The sequence below is a fragment of the Coturnix japonica genome, chromosome Z (genome assembly GCF_054131305.1).
Source record: "Coturnix japonica strain WE chromosome Z, WE-NBRP24, whole genome shotgun sequence".
NCBI classification, from domain to species: domain Eukaryota; kingdom Metazoa; phylum Chordata; class Aves; order Galliformes; family Phasianidae; genus Coturnix; species Coturnix japonica.
The window spans coordinates 74,044,505-74,062,354 of NC_140702.1; the positions used below are offsets into that span (position 1 = coordinate 74,044,505).

Genomic DNA, 17,850 nt, shown 5'->3' on the forward strand with positions numbered 1-17,850 from the left:
TCTAAACTGCTGTAAAAGATTTGTATGTCTGCGAGCAAACATCAGTATTGTAAGATCGTGCCAGTGGGATGAATGCATATATATCAACATGAAGACAGGAGAGTGTGTATTTAAGGTATTTCTTTATAAAATTCTTTTGCCTTATTTGCACTCCTCTAAATGGGGAATTCTGCTGTGATCTGAACTGTGCAAAGTTCTGAGCAGAAACCTCTGCTAGGGAACACCAGGAAAGTCTCCTTCATTCATTTAGCACACTGAATTCCCCCCATTCATTTCTCAGTAACTTCCTGCAGCTCAAAGTTTTTCTGTGGGGTAGTTGAGCAACTGCTGCAGCACTGTATGAATCCTGAGTAAGAGACAAGGGAAATGTTGGTCGTATCTGACATAAGTGTTCTGCTTGATGGCTATCTGCTCCGCTTTTCAGTTGATTCTTAACGAGTACTGTGAAGTGGAAGAATTCTTATGTCGGAACATTGAAGTGTTTGGTAAACCCTGTGTATTGCTAACAGAAACAGGCTTGGTTTGGTGTTCACATCTCCTGCTGATCTCAGAACTGGTTTTTATTGGCCTTGCTGTTGCTCATGTCCATGGGTTCTGTGCTGCAGCTTCCCCCAGCGACTCCACCACCTCCCTGGGCGGCCATTCCAGTGCCTGACCACTCTCTGAGATAATTTATTCCTTATTTCTAATCTAAACCTCCTCTGCTACAACTTGTGGCCATTTCCTCAGGTCCCGATTGTTGCCTGGCAGAAGAGGCCAACAACCTCTCTTCAGGAAGTTGTAGAGTGTAATGAGATCTCCCCTGAGCCTCCTCTTCTCCACGCTAAACAATCCCAGTTCCCTCATCAGTTCCTTATAAGACTTGTGCTCCAGACCCTGCACCAGTTTTGTTGCCCTTCTCTGGACACATTCCAGGCCCAAAACTGAACACAGTGCTCAAGATGTGGCCTCACCAGAGCTGAGTACAGGAGGATGATCACCTCCCTGCTCCTGCTGGCCACACTATTTCTAATGCAGGCCAGGATGCTGTTGGCCTTCTTGGCCACCTGGGCACACTGTCAGCTTATGTTCAGCCAAGCATTGACCAACACCCCCAGGTCCCTTTCCTCTTCACAGTCATCCAGCCACTCAACCCCAAGCCTATAGCGCTGCATGGGGTCGTTGTGGCCAAAGTACAGGACCCAGCACATGGCCTTGTTGAATCTCATGCCGTTAACCTCAGCTCATTAATCCAGCTTGTCTTGATTCCTCTGAAGGGCCTCCATACACTTGGGCAGATCAACACCACCTCCCAACTTGGTGTCATCTGCAAACTTACTGAGTGTTATCAGTTCTTCTTTAGGATTTCAGGGCTGGCAGTGGTGGAAGACTGAGAAGTGTTTTGCCCTTGCTTTACTTCCTTTTTCCAGCTTTCGTTAGTTCTAAATGTTGATAATTTTAGGAGTGACTCTTGTCCCACAGCTGTGTCACCTGTTGCATGTTCCAGTTCCTTTTCCTCTGTTGCCTGCCCCCTTTAAGAAGCTTTTCTCACAGCTTTCCCTCCATGAAAGGCTATAGGAGTGCACCTTTAGCTACCAGTGTTGCAGATGAGGGCATAGGCAGCAGAGACTGAAAGGTTTAGAACAGTGTGAACATGCTATTTGGTCCATCTGTAAGGATGAAAATCCTCCTCAGTGAGAGAAGAGATGGTTGCATGCTGCATTTTAATTGAGAAGTGGCATATTGTAGTGACTGTTTCTTTTGGACAAAGTGTTCATAAGGTCACTTCAGACTCATCTTTTACTGTCTTGTGAGATAGGAGGGTGTCAGCTGAAGAGCTGGCATGTCCACTGAGACCTAATGTGTACTGATGAAATTGACAGGTGCGAAAGCAGGATGGCTGGGAACAGCCTCGTGTTGCCCATTGTCCTATGGGGCCAGAGGGCTCCCACCCACTGCATATCAACACTGCTGCTCATGGATGATGCCTCGATGATCATCACTGGCTGCCACGATGGCCAGATATGTCTCTGGGACGTTGCTCCAGATTTAGAGGTAAGATGCTGTATGTGAAACTTGAGTTCAGATTGCACTTAAGGTGTTTTTCCTTGTTGCTGAAGTGATTTTATTGTTCAGTATTGCAGCATCCTCTCTGGTCATTTTGTGCTCATCTGTCCCTTATTCATCACTTCACATGATAAGACTTGAGCGTCACGTTATTTAATTCCGGTAGCAAATATTTCACAATAGGAAGAGAAGTGTTTGGTCTTGAAATCTGTTACTGCTCCTTCACTAATTTATTTTAAATAAATATTTCCTCTTTTTCTGAAGTTCTTCTAAACTGTTTTCAAGTGGAGCAGCTTTGTAAAAACCAGAGATCAGAGGACGGCATCTAGAGAGTCTTTTAAGATTACTACTTTATTAATCTGCTGATTTCTGTAAAAACTGTAAGTGGAAAAAAGTCTAGATAAAGATTAATTATTATAAAAATATGGCTTTTATATTACACATTAGTGGCTGCCCTGGAGTTGAAATCTGCGAGTGTCTATTGTGAATATAATCTTGTAATTTGCTTTGGGTCAAGGAGCCTTAATATCGTGGAACATATTAGAGAAATAATCCTTTTCTGTAAAAAGTTGTAAAGCATGTGAAGCATAGTTCAGGAAGGAGTTGCACTGAATACCTAAAATTCTCAATACCTGAGTTATCCCCAGAAATTCTAGTTAAGTAACACTGTGTTATTCTTCTCTCTCATTTTGTTTCCCTGATTCTAGATTAACCCCAGAGCTCTGCTGTTTGGTCACACAGCCTCAATCACTTGTTTATCAAAAGCCTCCGCATCCAGTGAGAAGCAGTACATAGTGAGTGCGTCAGAGAGTGGGTGAGTTCTCTGAGCATTTATTAATATGCAGATCTGTTAAATAATGGAAGTTGCAGGTAGAGGAGAGATCAGGTTGCTTGCACCTATGTCTTCTCATTCCAATGGATGAGGACCCACAGTGTTTTTTACTTAGTCTGCTGTATATAGATATTCCAAATGATGGGACTTCTCCACTGCAGGTGTACTGAATTTGGTCATAATTTGGGATTCATGGCATGACTGAGTACTAAGGGATGGGGATGAGAGCCTGAGCATAATGCTTCCTTTGGAGATAAGGGGAGCCCTGCTGAGACAGCTCCCTGCTTTCCCACCAAGCTGCTCAAAGCCAGATAGCTACTTATCAGAGCTGGCCCCAAGCCTTGGGAGCTGAACCCAGCATGGAGAGGGTGCAGTCACTGTGCTCTTGTATTCACTGTCCTATACTGGAACAGTACATCCCAGGTGTCAGCAAGGGGGCCATAGTTTGTTACTCTGACAGAGCAACTGTGGAAGGCCAGAGGTTTCTGGGATTTGAAGTAACTGCTTTTTTCAGCAGGAATATTGAACAGCTTTCTGAGAAGAGAGGTTCAGTCAAAATGAATAGCCTTGATTTGTTGGACTTGCATTGAATAAGATGGGGTTATCTTTCACCTTTTTTTCTTACTTTCTGCCTGTACAAGTGCAGTTGGAGAAGTATAGGACAGTTACATATCCAAACAAGTGAAATAGTTTCTTTTTATCTGGAAAAAAGACAGAGAATATGTTTAGACAATCTTTTAACATGGATATTGCGAATACAGCATGTCAAAACTTAGAATTTCCAACTTGTAGTGATTTCAGTGCTAATTAGTCTTTTCTTTTGGGTTTAGAACAGGAACACAAAAGTTTTCCTAGTGAAATATATCTGATATAAAGGGGAAAAGTCTCTGGCAGGTTTTGTTCTGCTTGAATTTAGGCATAACATTTTGAAAGTCAAAATTTAGGGGTAAAATTCTGTACAGAAAACAGTTTGGTTTATTTTGCTCTCTAAAATCAGAATTAATTTCTAGAGGTAATTGTAATGTTTTCTTATCAGGCAAGTCAGAAAAATATTTTCTGTTATTCCTTTTTTGTTGATTTTTCTTTGGTTTCAAGTTGGTCTTATAAGTCTGGAGAGTTCCAGGTGATGCTTCCACTTGTCATCAGCTTGGAATCTCTGAAAAAGATTCAGAGTTCACTGCTGAGTGATGAAGTTCTGGTTTTCTGTAACACATTTTTCTTCCTCACAAATGTGAAAAAGGCAAGCTAATCTTCGGATACCTTAGGGGTGCAGTAGTTGTACACAGGGACTTGAAATAGTTGTGAGAGAAATTAGAAATTCTCAGCTACCTACTTGCATTTACTTAATATTGGTTGTTTATGACGTACTGTGGTACTTTTTTCATTTCATTTTGTCTTTGTAGGGAAGAACAGCTTGCACAGATTCAGATAGCGCTGGATGCTCAAGTAGATTTTGTGGTTTATTTGTCTAAATGCAGTTCATACAGTCAATGATAAGCATTTAATTTATCCTGATGTAAGTAATTCTTAAATCCTTGGAAGACTGAAGTACTTTGGATAAAGTTGTAATTTGCCTTTTGTATTTTAGGGAGATGTGTCTGTGGGATGTGAATGATGGCAGATGCATAGAGTTTACGAAGCTAGCCTGCACACACACTGGCATACAGGTCTGTATTTGTGTATGATTTGATGGTCTTATTCGGCATTGAATAGCATGAATAACTATAGCCAAGTTATTAAAATGGGCCTGAAAACATTCACTTTATCAGTAAGTGCCCTGCATTTGGAAATAGGAAATAACAGCGGGTGGGAGCCTCTGCAAAAAACTCCTTCATCACAATCCAGCAGCAATTTCTGAGTATGTAGCCACTATAGTGTATTTATGTCATATTGATTTTGGTAAAAAATGAAATAGTCAATGTCTTGCATAGAGTGTAACTTCTGTATTACGATGATGTCCACTTAGTTCTACCAGTTTATGGTTGGGACTCAGCGTGAAGGGAGACTGTTATGCCATGGACATTACCCAGAAATTCTTGTTGTGGATGCTACCAGCCTTGAAGTTCTTTATTCTTTACTATCAAAGATATCTCCTGATTGGATCAGCTCCATGACTATCATTAAATCCAACAGAACACAAGGTAAAGTTTTTTGTTGCTCTGATTGTGGCTTTGCCTCCCTGCAGGGGAATACATTTTCTTCAGCTTTTCCAAGAGCCTGAGGAATCAAGAGGAATCCAGACTGTTACTTCTTGCTTCTTTCTGCCATGTGGGGGGTAAAAATGATCTTGGGTAGTACCAAGGCCTAACTTTCTGTATAAGTAACAGATGTGTAGTTATTTCTGTCTCTGAAAATACAGCAGGAAACAAACGTAACGTTGTGGGTATTCTTTCTGTTACTGTTCATCAGATGAGGCTTTTAGTTCTGGCTAAATTTAAATGCTTTTTCATGAGCTGAACGTAAAATATAGGTAAATCCACTCAACAAGTTGCTCACCTGGTAAATTGATAAATTGATTCACATTCTTTAGGAGTTCCAATGGAAGACAGGAAAAATCTTAAATTTTTATTTTTTTATTTTAATTTTTAATTTTTATTTTTTAATAAAAGCACATTTTGCTAGAGTGAAGAGAGGTAACAACTTGTTTTCACTGTGAGTTTTGAGAGTTTAGGAGAGAACTGTGATAGTAAGAGCCTGAAAACTGGCATGAGACTGAAGGAAGAGGTGCAAGCACTCTGTAAATGCTAAGGCTGTCATCTACATAGCTAATGTGATGTGTGGCGTACATCAGGATCATTTGGCACATGAGAAATTATGATTTTGACAAGATATGTATATGCCACGAGTATTTCTTTTGATAAGTGGCTTTACAAAAAGCACTGCTGTAACATCTTTGAAGTTGTTATTGCAGAAAATACATTTAAAATCTTGGTGTGGGAAAGCTAAATCACTGTCCCACAACATCAAAGTTTCTGGAACAGCTGGAAGTGAATTCTGTTTTTAAGTATTGTCTGGACTAATATTGTTTCTTGTTTTGTAATCATTTCTATATTTTGTAATCAAGAGCTTGCCCCTTGGCTTGATGGAATTTTATTCTACACTAGACTTACCTGGTGGAAACAGGAATTTCTAGAATGTTTGGCACAGGATGTGGATTTGGAGTTTGTGGTTTTCTGCTCTTCTCCTCATCTGCCTCTATGGATTTTGAGCCCTAGATACTCATTAGGAGCGCTTGCTTTCTGCAGTTTTAAGACTTGCACAGATTTAGTGGTTTCACATTTGTGTACATGTGCTTCTGGCATGCCATTTTGCAAAACAAGCATTTGATTTTAAAGCAAATATTTCAAGATGGTTTTGATAAACTTCAGTGTTGAAGTATTGTCAGAGGTGTTTGTACTCAGATACACATGACATATAACAATATGAAGACGTTCTTGTACTTACCAGCTTTTTTTTTTTTTTTTTTTTTTTAACCTCAGAGGATACTGTTGTAGCAGTTTCAGTGACTGGCATCCTGAAAGTATGGATAATAACATCTGAAGTTAATCGCATGCAGGTAAGCAAAGGCCTTTTGTATTACAGGTGTGCCCCAGAAGTCTTAGAGGATGTAGGAGGATGTAGTACTGTCAGCTGTTGATATCCAGATTCTTTTTTTTCCCGGAGCTCTGTTCTGATGAAGATGTAAGATCTAAATAAGAAGTGAGATATGAAGGTGTCTGAAAGGCTTACTAACGAGAGAGCATAATACTTTTCATTGTTCATTATTAACTATGTACAGATCAGTCTTACTGGTAATTCCTGCTTTCCTATGTACTGATCAGTAAAACTCATGAGGGAGATTTAACAAACTTTTCGTGAGAATGAACAGGGTAGAGAAACATCTTAAGTTAAAGACACAGAATATTACACTTGTTTAGCAACTGTGAAGAAAAATAACATTATGATGCATAAATAAACTAGTTCAGTTTTTATATTTCAGGACCATTTATAACAGAAAAGCAACCAAGTCTGAATTAGGCTGGGAGACCAGTGTAATGGAATTCCTTGCTTATAATCCTGCCAAAGGATGACAAAGCCATTATTAATGTTTTTTGTTTCAGAATTTTGAGATTGATGAAAGCATTTGCTCTTCAGCCATTTCTGAAAACATCTAGCATGCAACTGATCACAGTTTAGCTAGCATCACATTTAACAGTTATGTTAAGAAAGTAAAGCGGTGAGTGGTGGAGAGTATATAAGTAAGAAACACAAAGACATAGCTAGCAGGAGTTTATCACAATGTAGGCTATTTGGGATAGTGGGAACCTCGAAAGAAAGGAAGAGTTGAGCTGAATCTACTTAGTTTTAGCTGGCTGCTCAGAAGCCAGGTAATCCGTGGAGGGCGATCACACTAAATAGCACATCTTAATCTGTCCAGCAAAAGATGAGGTGTTCACTAGGCTGAAGTCACAAAGGAGAATGCTGCATGCTCTCACAGATATGAAGAATAATAGAAGGCCTGTTTTCTCTTTAGAAGTCTGCCATCTGGCATCTTATGAAACTGCCTAGTCCCTTTTCCATCACGTTTTCTGTCATGTTCCGAGTTCACTTTTAGCAAAGAAAAAAAAATCAGCCGGGTGTCATCTTGTTATCTGATTGCCATATGCATGCTTTCCTGTGAAGAGGCTGTCAGTTTCAGGGGCTGGTTACTGACACACTGTCTGACCATTTCAGTAGACGTTCCAGTGGAGGACAGCATGTTTTTTCCTCATTTTTTAAGATGGAGAAATATAATTTCAGGAAGATAGCATCTTGCCAGAGAGATTTGGAACAGAGTAAGGAATTGTAATCTGGGACTTGTGAGAACTTTAGCCTTAACCACCTGGCTCTCCTAATTGTCTCTGCCTCTGGACTTTTGTTGTTGTTGTTGTTTTATTAATGGAAGCCTGCGCACTTTTGGTTGATTCAATGAAGCTTTCATAAACGTACCAGAATGCATGTTTCTCAGGCTGCAGCAGCATAGACCCAAGAAAACAGGAGGACATGGCCAGACTTGGAAGGTGGGAAGTTGCACTAGTGTTCCACCTTCCTGAAAGATGTCCTGTTTCTTTATCACTTCCTTATTTCTGCACCTCTGTGTATGTGCTGCTTACAGAGAGACTTGACTTCTTAATCACAGAGCTGACATTCGGGGTAGATTGTAGCAACAGGAGAATTGAGATGAAAGTTCTTGTTTCAGTTAGGATTCACAGCAACATTGACCATCTCACTTTGAGCAACATTGAGACTATGTGTAAATGCCTTTTTTGAAGTTGTTAGGGCAGTAAGTAATGCAGCTATGTTTATTTGCATTTTATTTAAAATTATGTGTGTGAAGTTAATGTTAATTTTTCTTTTTCTTTTCTTTTTCTTTTAGGATACAACACCAGTATTTGAAGAGGAATCAAAACCTATTTATTGTCAAAACTGTCAAAGCATTTCTTTCTGTGCGTTTACCCAGCAGTCGTTGTTGGTAGTGTGCTCTAAATACTGGAGGGTAAGGAAGGCAGCTGAACAAAAGCTGTTTTATTCTCTCTACAGTAGCTGATGTAATTAAATTGCCAGTAAGACATTCAGAGCAAGTTGTTCTCAGTTCTCTTAGTATGTCTCTATTGAAACCAAAATTAGTTGCTGGATGTACATTTTAATCTGTGGTTAGTTGATAGACTTTTCTGTTTCTTCTCAGGTTTTTGATGCTGGAGATTATTCCCTTTTATGCTCAGTCCCTAGTGAGAATGAACAGACCTGGACTGGTGGTGACTTTGTGTCAGCTGACAAAGTGATTGTGTGGACAGAAGATGGTCAAAGTTTCATATATAAATTACCAGCCAGGTACTCAACAATGAAGCACTGCTTCTTTGTTTTTTGTTTTGTTTTATTTATTTTTCTTTTTTTTGAGATGGAAAATTTTGAATAAACACTGTGTATCTTTGGTTTGCATTATGTTGCAAGATCATATGGAAGTTATGGAAACTATTATTTCACAAGCATGCCTGAAAGTGCATTTCTCCTTGGTGTGTCACCTCACATCAAGGATCTGTTGTTTCAGCCATGGTTGCCCCTCTGTTTTCTAGTAATTTGATAAGTCTTTCACTTCTTAATGGTGGCTGTTGGAGAATATGTGATGGCAAGGAGTACGCTTTGCTTTTAAACAAGTCAGAATATCATTTAAATACTTCCTTAAGCAGTGATTATAGCAGTGGTCTGCAATGGTAATTAGCAATTGAAAAATATAGCATTTAAGGGCTTGGATGTTGTTTTTGCTTAAGAATGTAGCATTTCATGTAGTTAGCTAATGACACAGTGATCAGTCTTGTCACAAGGAATTTTAATCTTTTCTTTTTGTTCATAAATTCAGCTGTCTTCCAGCCAGTGACTTGTTTCGTAGAGATGTGGGGAAAGCAGTAGAAAACTTAATTCCTCCCTTATTGTACAGTGTATTGGACAGAGCAGATAAACAGGTAAAATACATTTTTGTGTTTTCCTTTATGGAAAACACTCCTTTAGAGTATTGAAATATGTGTATGTATTGACAGTTTCTTTTCTCTTTACAATGTAGACCTTTAAGATACTTTAAGACCTTTAAGATAAGTAGGCATTTGGGAGAAAAATGGATGCCATTTCCTTTCTGTTTTGTATCTGTTTTCATTCTTATTAGTTCTCAAGTAAATGCGGAGATGAGTCTGTGGTCAAGTGACTCTTCAGTTCTCATATGCTAAGTGTTTGTCATTTATAAGTGCCTGATGTTGTGATTCTGAATTGGAAAAGCTTAGATTTTCCCAGCATGAATAAATGCCAATTCTGGCTAAAATCCTTGTTGATCTGTGCTTTGTTTTTCATATTGCATTGTGAACTGCATCTGCTATATCTAATACATTTCTAGGCTGTTATGTGATGTGCCTTATCATGTGTTGTGCTATGAGTATAAGTAACTGTCTGATTTACAAATACTATTGCCAAACTATTGTAGGAATCCTTTTTTTTTTATCTTAATTATTTAAACTGTTGCCAAATTTGAGCATATATTTTAAACAAAAACATATATTTAGGATGTGTATGTATTTTAAAAAATTTATTTCCCTTAGACCTGATTTGTTTTACAAGTAACCACAGTTTCTGTCTGATTTATATTGCTATGTTTGCCCTTCCTACTAGAAAAATGGTAAAGCATAGAGCAGTTGGTTTTTGTTCTGCCTTCTAAAATACATAGTAGATTCTGTGAGATAAGTAAATATTCAGATTTGTGCATAGATTGCCCATGTCCGAAGTTTCTCAAATTTGTTTTCTTTTCACCAGTTACTGATATGCCCCCCAGTCACCCGATTCTTCTATGGACATAGGGAATTTTTCTCTAATCTGCTGATCCAAGGAGACTCTTCAGGGAGGCTGTGCATTTGGAGCATACCTGATACTCTGGAACAAGAAGATGGTGCAAAAGGTAGGTATAACAGCGTCTTTTGCTAGGTCTGTTTATGAGTATCTCTGTTTTTTTGTGTGTGTTTTGTTTCTGGATAAAGCACTGCTGCTTTTCCTACAAATGCATGAAGCTCTTCTGTTGTACTTTTAATTGCTAGCCTCTTGTTAGAGCTCTAGTAACATGAAGTTTTTAATATATGATCAAAATCTTACATTGGACACCTTTCAGTTATTACTTTTTAATTGCTTTTTCCCCCAAAAATTCCAGCCATGATGTCTGGAAGTCCCATGTGCTGTCTGCCTATGTAATAACTTCTTGTAGCTTAAATCATATGCTTTTCTTGTCTCTCACGTATTGCTTTCTTGTGTAGCTTTCCCCCCCCCCCCCCTCCCCGGTAGCCAGTGAATTGATTTCCAAAACGTCTCTCTTACTTTGAAAAAGGTGTTGTAACACAGTAACAGTTGTAACTTTGAAATCTGTTAATAAAACCATTCCTGTTTTGGTTCTTCAATTATTATTATTATTTTTTCTTTCTGTTCTAACAGGACTGCAAACAACAACTTCAATATCCCTCCAGGAAGCTTTTGATAAACTTACTCCTCGCCCAGCTGGAATTATAGACCAACTAAGCTTAATTCCAAACATCAAGGAACCACTTAAGGTTACAGCCAGTGTGTACATTCCAGCCCATGGGCGGCTGGTTTGTGGTCGGGAAGATGGAAGCATTGTTATCGTGCCAGCAACCCAGACTGCTATAGTTCAGCTTTTGCAAGGAGAGCATATGCTTAGGAGAGGTATGCTAATCAGGTTTTGAAACGCACAACAGCACTACAGTGTGTGCTTTTTCACGTATTAGATACACTGAGATATTAAATAATCTTACAAAGAGAGCAGTAAAGATAGGAATCATATAGCTATATTCTTCATAACTCTGGTATTACGTTGTGATGAGGAAGCTAAGTAAAACTGTGGGTAGTCTAAATGTATTTTTGAAGGAGGGCTTCTTCACTGGAGGGGGTAACATGTTTCTTCTGGGTTTCTGAGGTGCTGTAGCACAGATGGGCAGTCATTCAGCTGAGTACTGAGGTGCCTGTGAAGATCTCCTTGGAAAAATGACACATTTAAATGAGAATTTCTCCTAGTGTCTGGTGTAGTTAGTGCATGTGATACATTGTCCTGCTGTTGTACTTTTTGATGCCAGACAATCTTGCTTTCATATTTTCATAGTCTTAAAGTTTCTGAAAAAAAATTTGAGTCCAGGATTTTTAGTAAATGCTGGCAACTGGAAATGATGTGCGAATGTTTTTCAAGTATACAAATATATATATATCAGGTTGTCATTTATGTGATTTCATTTATACAAATGATTATTTTTAAATGTGAGTTCTCTTAAGTTGATGCATTATTCTGCACATGACTGTTGATGATTCTTACACTTATGTGGAAGTGCTTGTATGTTTTCTATGTAGGATTTGCAGTTCTTGCTAGAAAGCTTAGTTACCGTAAGAAAGTTCAACTGTGTCATATATATTACATAGAGTGCTTGACTCTGGTATTTACTTACTGACCTCCTTTTGTTAAATTTGCCAGCTGAAAAGGCAGTTTTCAAAACTCATTTTTCATCGGTTGAAAGGTTACAGTGACAATGGATTTTAACCTGTCTCTTTGATCTCAGTAAACAGGACTCATTGTTCCTGCATTGTGTTCACAGAAGTTGTTTTCCTTCTAAATTTGAATTTGTCATTTGTGCCTGTTCTGCTCAGGCTCTGCTGTGGCCATTGCTAAATAAGATCATGCATTTTTCCCTGATGCTGCTCTCTTTTGATTATATCTGTAGATAAATCAATGTTTGAGTGGGTAAAGCTTGGTGTTCTTTTATTTTTCCAGACCTTTGTGGAGTGTGGTGGTTTTGTTTGTTTTGTATTTTTGTTTCTGATGGAATTATTTTAGGAGGGAGGTTCTTTTAAGACAGCTGAAAATTGTGAGATCGAGTAGCCATCAAGTCTATATGAAGTTAAAACAAAAACCAATGTTATGAATATTTTAGAGCATGGCAAGGTCAAATTCTTTAAAAACATGGGACAAAAATGTAGTATATGTACTTTTTTTTTTTAAATCACAGGTAGTGATCTGATTTGTTTATTGTTGTATCAAAATTAAAAATGTTTATTTTCCCTCTTTTCCTCTTTTCTCACCCCCTGACTCTGACCTTACCCCATTTCTCAGGTTGGCCACCTCACCGGACTCTCAGAGGTCATCGAAACAAAATTACTTGCTTACTGTATCCTCATCAGGTTTCTTCTCGTTATGATCAAAGGTATTTGATCTCAGGTGGTGTGGATTTCTCAGTCATCATATGGGATATATTTTCTGGAGAGATGAAACATATCTTCTGTGTACATGGTGGAGAAATTACACAGCTTCTAGTTCCACCAGAAAACTGTAGTGTAAGTTTTAAATAATATGTTCTGATAACCTGTCATACAGTTCCCATAAATGCTACAGCCCCTTAAATCCTTCTTAAGAATATGAATGCAGTGTGAAATACCAAAGCTCTTGCTCTCAGCACAAGTGTGATCCTTACAGGCATTTAAAAATAATGTAATTATTCTGTTAATTTTGGTTGTGCTCACATTGTGATTTAGCTATAGAAATAACTAAAAATAGTAGAAAAAATACATCATGTTTTAATGCCATACAGCATTAAAAGTGGGAGGGGATGAAGTGAACTTATTTCTCTGATGAGGTTTGAGGCAAGCCACACTAGGTTGGCCTGTAGATTGAGTGAAATTTTATTTTTCATAATTTGGATGAGTAGGAAGAGTTTAATGCATGTGATTACACTGATTTACATCAAAGTCGTTGTTTCACTTTTTTTGTTTAAGAGCATTTATTTGCTTTTTGTTTCCTTATTTTTTTCTTCCCTTCCTGTTCCCTTATTCTCTTTGAACATTGTTACTCTTTGTTTTCCTCACTTCTATTCCTATGTTTTCCTATACCACTGCACTGCCTCTCTCTGCTGAAATGCTCATCTTCCTTGGATGTACCTTTGAAAACATTTGTGTCTTAATACATTAATGTAAACTAAATATAGATGTAAAGTTTTGATTTTTAAACTGATATATTTACATATACTCCAAGTCTAGAAAGAGTTGGAAGAAAATATAAAGCTATTCAAGTTGTTTATGGAGTAGTTCTTTTGGAGTTACTTCACCTGTTGGAGTATTCATAAAGTGTGTGCCTGGGATCTGTACGTTCTGTCTCATGGATCACAGTGCCCGGCCTTTCTTTTTTTTCCCCTGTTTTACTAAGGGTCACTTATCAGTGTTAGGGAAAATATTCCAGCCTGTAGAATAAAAAAAGCAATATTGTATAAATGTGATGAGGTTTGAGAGTAAGTATTGTGTATTTTTCTTTGTCAGGTGACTAGATTCTTTTTTTTTTTTTTTTTTCCAGATAAATAAACAACTTCACAGTTGCTTCCTATTCAGATTTTAAACATTTGTAAAACATAGATAGAAAATAATTAGCCTTTTGTGGAAAATTGAAATGTTTCTGCTGGTAACATTTTAAGAGCAAACAAATACATAAGCGAGTGGCTGCACTGAACAGTTTTTGATTCAGTGCAGAACATCTTTTCAAGGTGGCAGTACCACGTAGCTCTGCAGAGGTGACAGGCTTGTCTGAGAGCCATTGACTATACAGGTGTGAGTTGTTTGCTCCTGGAGTGTTTGGTCCGGTGGGATTCTGCTGTATATTTATTTCCCTGCATTCTTCTTATAAAATATGTTGTTAACCATTATGCTTGATCCAGTGGAGATGAGAGTATTAAAAGCAAACTGCCTCCATTAGGATTAATCTGTCTTTGTTTGTTTGTTTTAAAGGCAAGAGTCCAACACTGTATTTGCTCCGTGGCCAGTGATCACTCTGTAGGTCTCCTTAGTCTGCGTGAGAAGAAATGCATCATGCTGGCATCCCGCCACCTCTTCCCTATTCAAGTGATCAAGTGGAGGCCTTCTGATGACTACCTGGTAGTGGGATGCTCTGATGGGTCCGTGTATGTCTGGCAAATGGACACTGGTATGGTTACAGTCAGATGTTTGATGCATTCTCTTAATGCTTAGTAATCCGTGTGAGTTGCATCTGAGAGAGGTGTTAATTTTTTTCACACTTTATCTCTCCCTCCCCTTGTTCTCAAAGTTTGTAGATTAGATAAACTTTCGTTAAATACATATTTCAGTATTTAAAATGACTTGCTTGGTTTTGGAGAAGCATAACTTGCTTTGGCCATCTTCTTTGTGCGTACTTTCCCATTTGTCAGTTTGTCAGCATGTGTGCTTGCTCAGTTTACTTGAAAGCTTGGTGTAGAAGTGCAGCACCTTTAATATCATTAGTAGCTTCCACTGTAAAATGAAGAATAGCGATAAATTCTTTTTGTTTGTCTGGAGTTTGTTTTCCTTCATTATTAAAGGGACTGATAATAGTGAGAATGTGCATTAACAGGATGGGCAACAAGGCATGAAATTGCAAGCTTGATTTTAAGAAATGTCCTTCTTGAAAGGGAGAAAGTGAGGAAAAAATGTATGTGCTGTATGTAACTACCTTGTAACAAATTAATTCACTCAAGGAAAAAAATATGACTTCTAAAACTAGCTGTTAACACCTCTGAAAACTGCACATTGCATCCCATTTTCTGTGATTTTTGGGGTGTTCCTCATTGTTTTTGCTTAACCTGCTGTTTATTACAATGCTTGCAGGTGCTCTGGACAGATGTGTGATGGGAATAACAGCAGTTGAAATCCTGAATGCTTGTGATGAGGCATTGCCTGCAGCTGTGGACTCCCTAAGCCACCCTGCCGTCAACCTGAAGCAGGCCATGACACGACGCAGCCTGGCTGCCCTGAAGAATGTGGCACACCAGAAGCTGCAGACCTTGGCCACCAACCTGCTGGCTTCTGAGGCTTCTGACAAGGTAAGCCGTGTTCCAACAGTGCTGCATCTGAACCAGTCTTCATTGTTTTAACTGAACAAATCTTAACCAAGCCACTCTGACATTTTAATAGAAAGATCTAAAGTTGATCTGCCTGGCCTTGGTTGGGTCCTGCATTCGTAGGATCACTAAGGTTTGAAAAGACCTTAAGTCAGTTTATCTGGCTTATCTTTATAACCTCAAAACTTTTAATAATTTCTTTCATAATTGTGGCTCATGAAAGAAATTAAAGTGTTTTGCCGTAAGTGCGTTACTGCCCTTTTGAGGTGGAAAATACCACTCTTGTTAAGTGTGGGTCTATGCAGTTGTCATGTCATCGTGTGTTTAATATGTTAATATCTCAGTGTCTGTTAAGAACAAGTAAGACTGAGTTCAGATGCTTCTGTAAATGTTGTCTTTGGTATTGCACGTGAGAGGACAGTTTAGGTATTTAAAAAAAAAATCAAGACAAGCAAAAGAATATTCTGACAACAAGTAAATAGCTTAGTGTTTTCAGAACCCTGTGATATCTGTGTTTTATTATTTCAGTCTTCTTTATGCCTGGGATTAAAATCTCCAGACAAGAGACTAATGTTAGATTTCACTCGTGACCATATTAAATCCATTAGCAGGAATAGTTTTTTCCTGGTCTGCAGGGGAAAAGAATTATGTCTACAGAAGCAAACGTAAGAAGCTAAAGGTTGATGGAGGGCTAATCACATTATGAAAAATGTATGCTGAAAGAACTGCTGGGATTTCTCTTGCTGATCTTTGCTCACTAAGGATTTCTCTTAATACTTGTCTGTGCCAGAAGTTAAGGACCTTTCCAAGGGAAATCCACCAGGGATCACCTTTCTGACTACCACTGACTGCCAGGTGCAGCTAGATGAGAGAGAAGGGTTTTATTTTTTGAGTTTGTTTATTGGAGTAGCAAGATAAAGCATGGATAGGCATAGGTTTGTAGTAAGCAAGATGGTTATTATCCCTTGCCTCTGCTAGGAAAGCTATGATTCTTGTGATATTTTATTTCACTGATAAAGACATTTAGGGATCACAATGGTGAATTTGTTAAATTGGAATAATCACAAGCAAGATATTGTTTTCATTGCTTTTGTGTGAGAGCAAATTTCATTATATTGGAAGGAATATTCAGGAAACTGGAAAAATAGCCTCTGAGTTGTACACTAGAGAAGAAGCTGTTCCTGCCCTGAATAGTTTGCTCTGTTAGGTCCTGATTTGAGCAGAGGCTGGGATTAGAGATCACCACGCTTAGCATTGCTGTGACTGTCACAGTGACTCTGAATCAATAAAAAAAAATATTCTGATTCCAAAATGCTGCAATTCATCATTTTTCCCATCAGAGTAGACTTTAAAGCTATTGAATTTGATTAGCCTTATAATGCAGGGCTACTCAAAAATGTTACTGAAGGCCTAGGGGGAAAAAAAAAAAAAGCTTCATTTTTTCCTTTTGTTTTTCTTCTTTCCAACTGTGCTCGTGATGTTCTGGTAGGCTGAACTGTGGCCACCAGGGAGCAGCAGAGAGCTGCTTCCAGTTTCACGTGTTTTATTTCATTTTAGTTTTTCTCCTGTCTTCTATTCTGCTTGGAAAAGAGCTGTCACTTACAGAGGGCGTTCTTTAGAACAACGTGTGCTCAGATTTGTGCACAGTATTCCTGCTGAATACAGTATGACTGTCAGTGTCAGTTATTAATGTTGTGCTTGTGTGTGCAGTGCAGCTGCTTGTGTTTTGTGCGCAGGAGACACTAACATGAAGGTACTGCTGCCTGCAGAGAAATGGGGCATACCACTGCAAAATGTGTTCCGTCCCACAGGGCAGTGAGGATTAATAACCAAAGGAGTTTGATTATTTTACTTCTAATTTTATTGTTTACTTCATTTCCAGAGACCTTGTGTAAAAAGTTTCCTACATTACATTCAAAGAAATTAACTAGGTTTTTGTGATATATAAGGAATACTTCTTTTTTCCCTCTGGGCTTCTTGCTATGAAGCATAGAGAGGTTCTTTTTCTGCTTACCAAGGTAGCTGAGCCTTTCAGGCAGGTGCATTTCCAATCCTAAAGCTCACGTGTTTATTTGAAGGGGTCAGTTTTTCCTCTGAAGATTTTTCTATAATAAGCAATCTCATTTAGAAACAAATATTCAGAGATCTGAATATACAGGTATCTCTGTAGAGTGCAAAGGTGTAGTAGCAACAGGAAAAGCAGAGTGCTTTTGTATCCCAAAGTCTGTGAATTGAGAATTAAATAACTAAATAATAATTAAATAACTAAGCTAACTTCATACCCTGAAACAATCAGTGAACATGAGATGGTGAATATAATATTCCTTTGTGCTAACATCATCTTGAGGATCTTTACAGTTATAAGAGAAAAATAATATATGTACATCATTTCTGATTTCAGACACCTGTCATTGAAATCCTGTATGAAACTGACAGTATCCAAGTAGTTGTAGGACTAGAAGTATTTACTATCTTGGAGAAAGTACCTGAGATTTAAAGTAAATGATGGGTTGATGTATATGTCCAATACACAAAAAAAGGTATAAG

The 17,850-nt window shown here is 38.3% G+C and overlaps 1 protein-coding gene across 7 annotated transcripts in view; it reads left to right on the forward strand.

Moving 5' to 3' along the window:
- WDR7 (WD repeat domain 7) overlaps positions 1-17,850 on the forward strand; it is a 106,775-nt gene that overhangs the window by 7,563 nt on the left and 81,362 nt on the right. For 6 of the 7 annotated variants that reach the window (XM_015887228.3, XM_085529334.1, XM_015887227.3 and 3 more), the window contains exons 2-14: positions 1,863-2,034; positions 2,754-2,860; positions 4,467-4,545; positions 4,845-5,019; positions 6,358-6,434; positions 8,274-8,393; positions 8,583-8,728; positions 9,255-9,357; positions 10,193-10,334; positions 10,859-11,107; positions 12,540-12,760; positions 14,198-14,393; positions 15,071-15,285. In XM_015887228.3, coding sequence (XP_015742714.1) covers positions 1,876-2,034; positions 2,754-2,860; positions 4,467-4,545; positions 4,845-5,019; positions 6,358-6,434; positions 8,274-8,393; positions 8,583-8,728; positions 9,255-9,357; positions 10,193-10,334; positions 10,859-11,107; positions 12,540-12,760; positions 14,198-14,393; positions 15,071-15,285 — 1,989 coding nt within the window. In that variant the 5' untranslated portion in view covers positions 1,863-1,875. Of the gene's footprint in view, positions 1-1,862; positions 2,035-2,753; positions 2,861-4,466; positions 4,546-4,844; positions 5,020-6,357; positions 6,435-8,273; positions 8,394-8,582; positions 8,729-9,254; positions 9,358-10,192; positions 10,335-10,858; positions 11,108-12,539; positions 12,761-14,197; positions 14,394-15,070; positions 15,286-17,850 lie in introns of those variants that run through there. The other variant, XM_085529337.1, reaches the window with a different exon arrangement.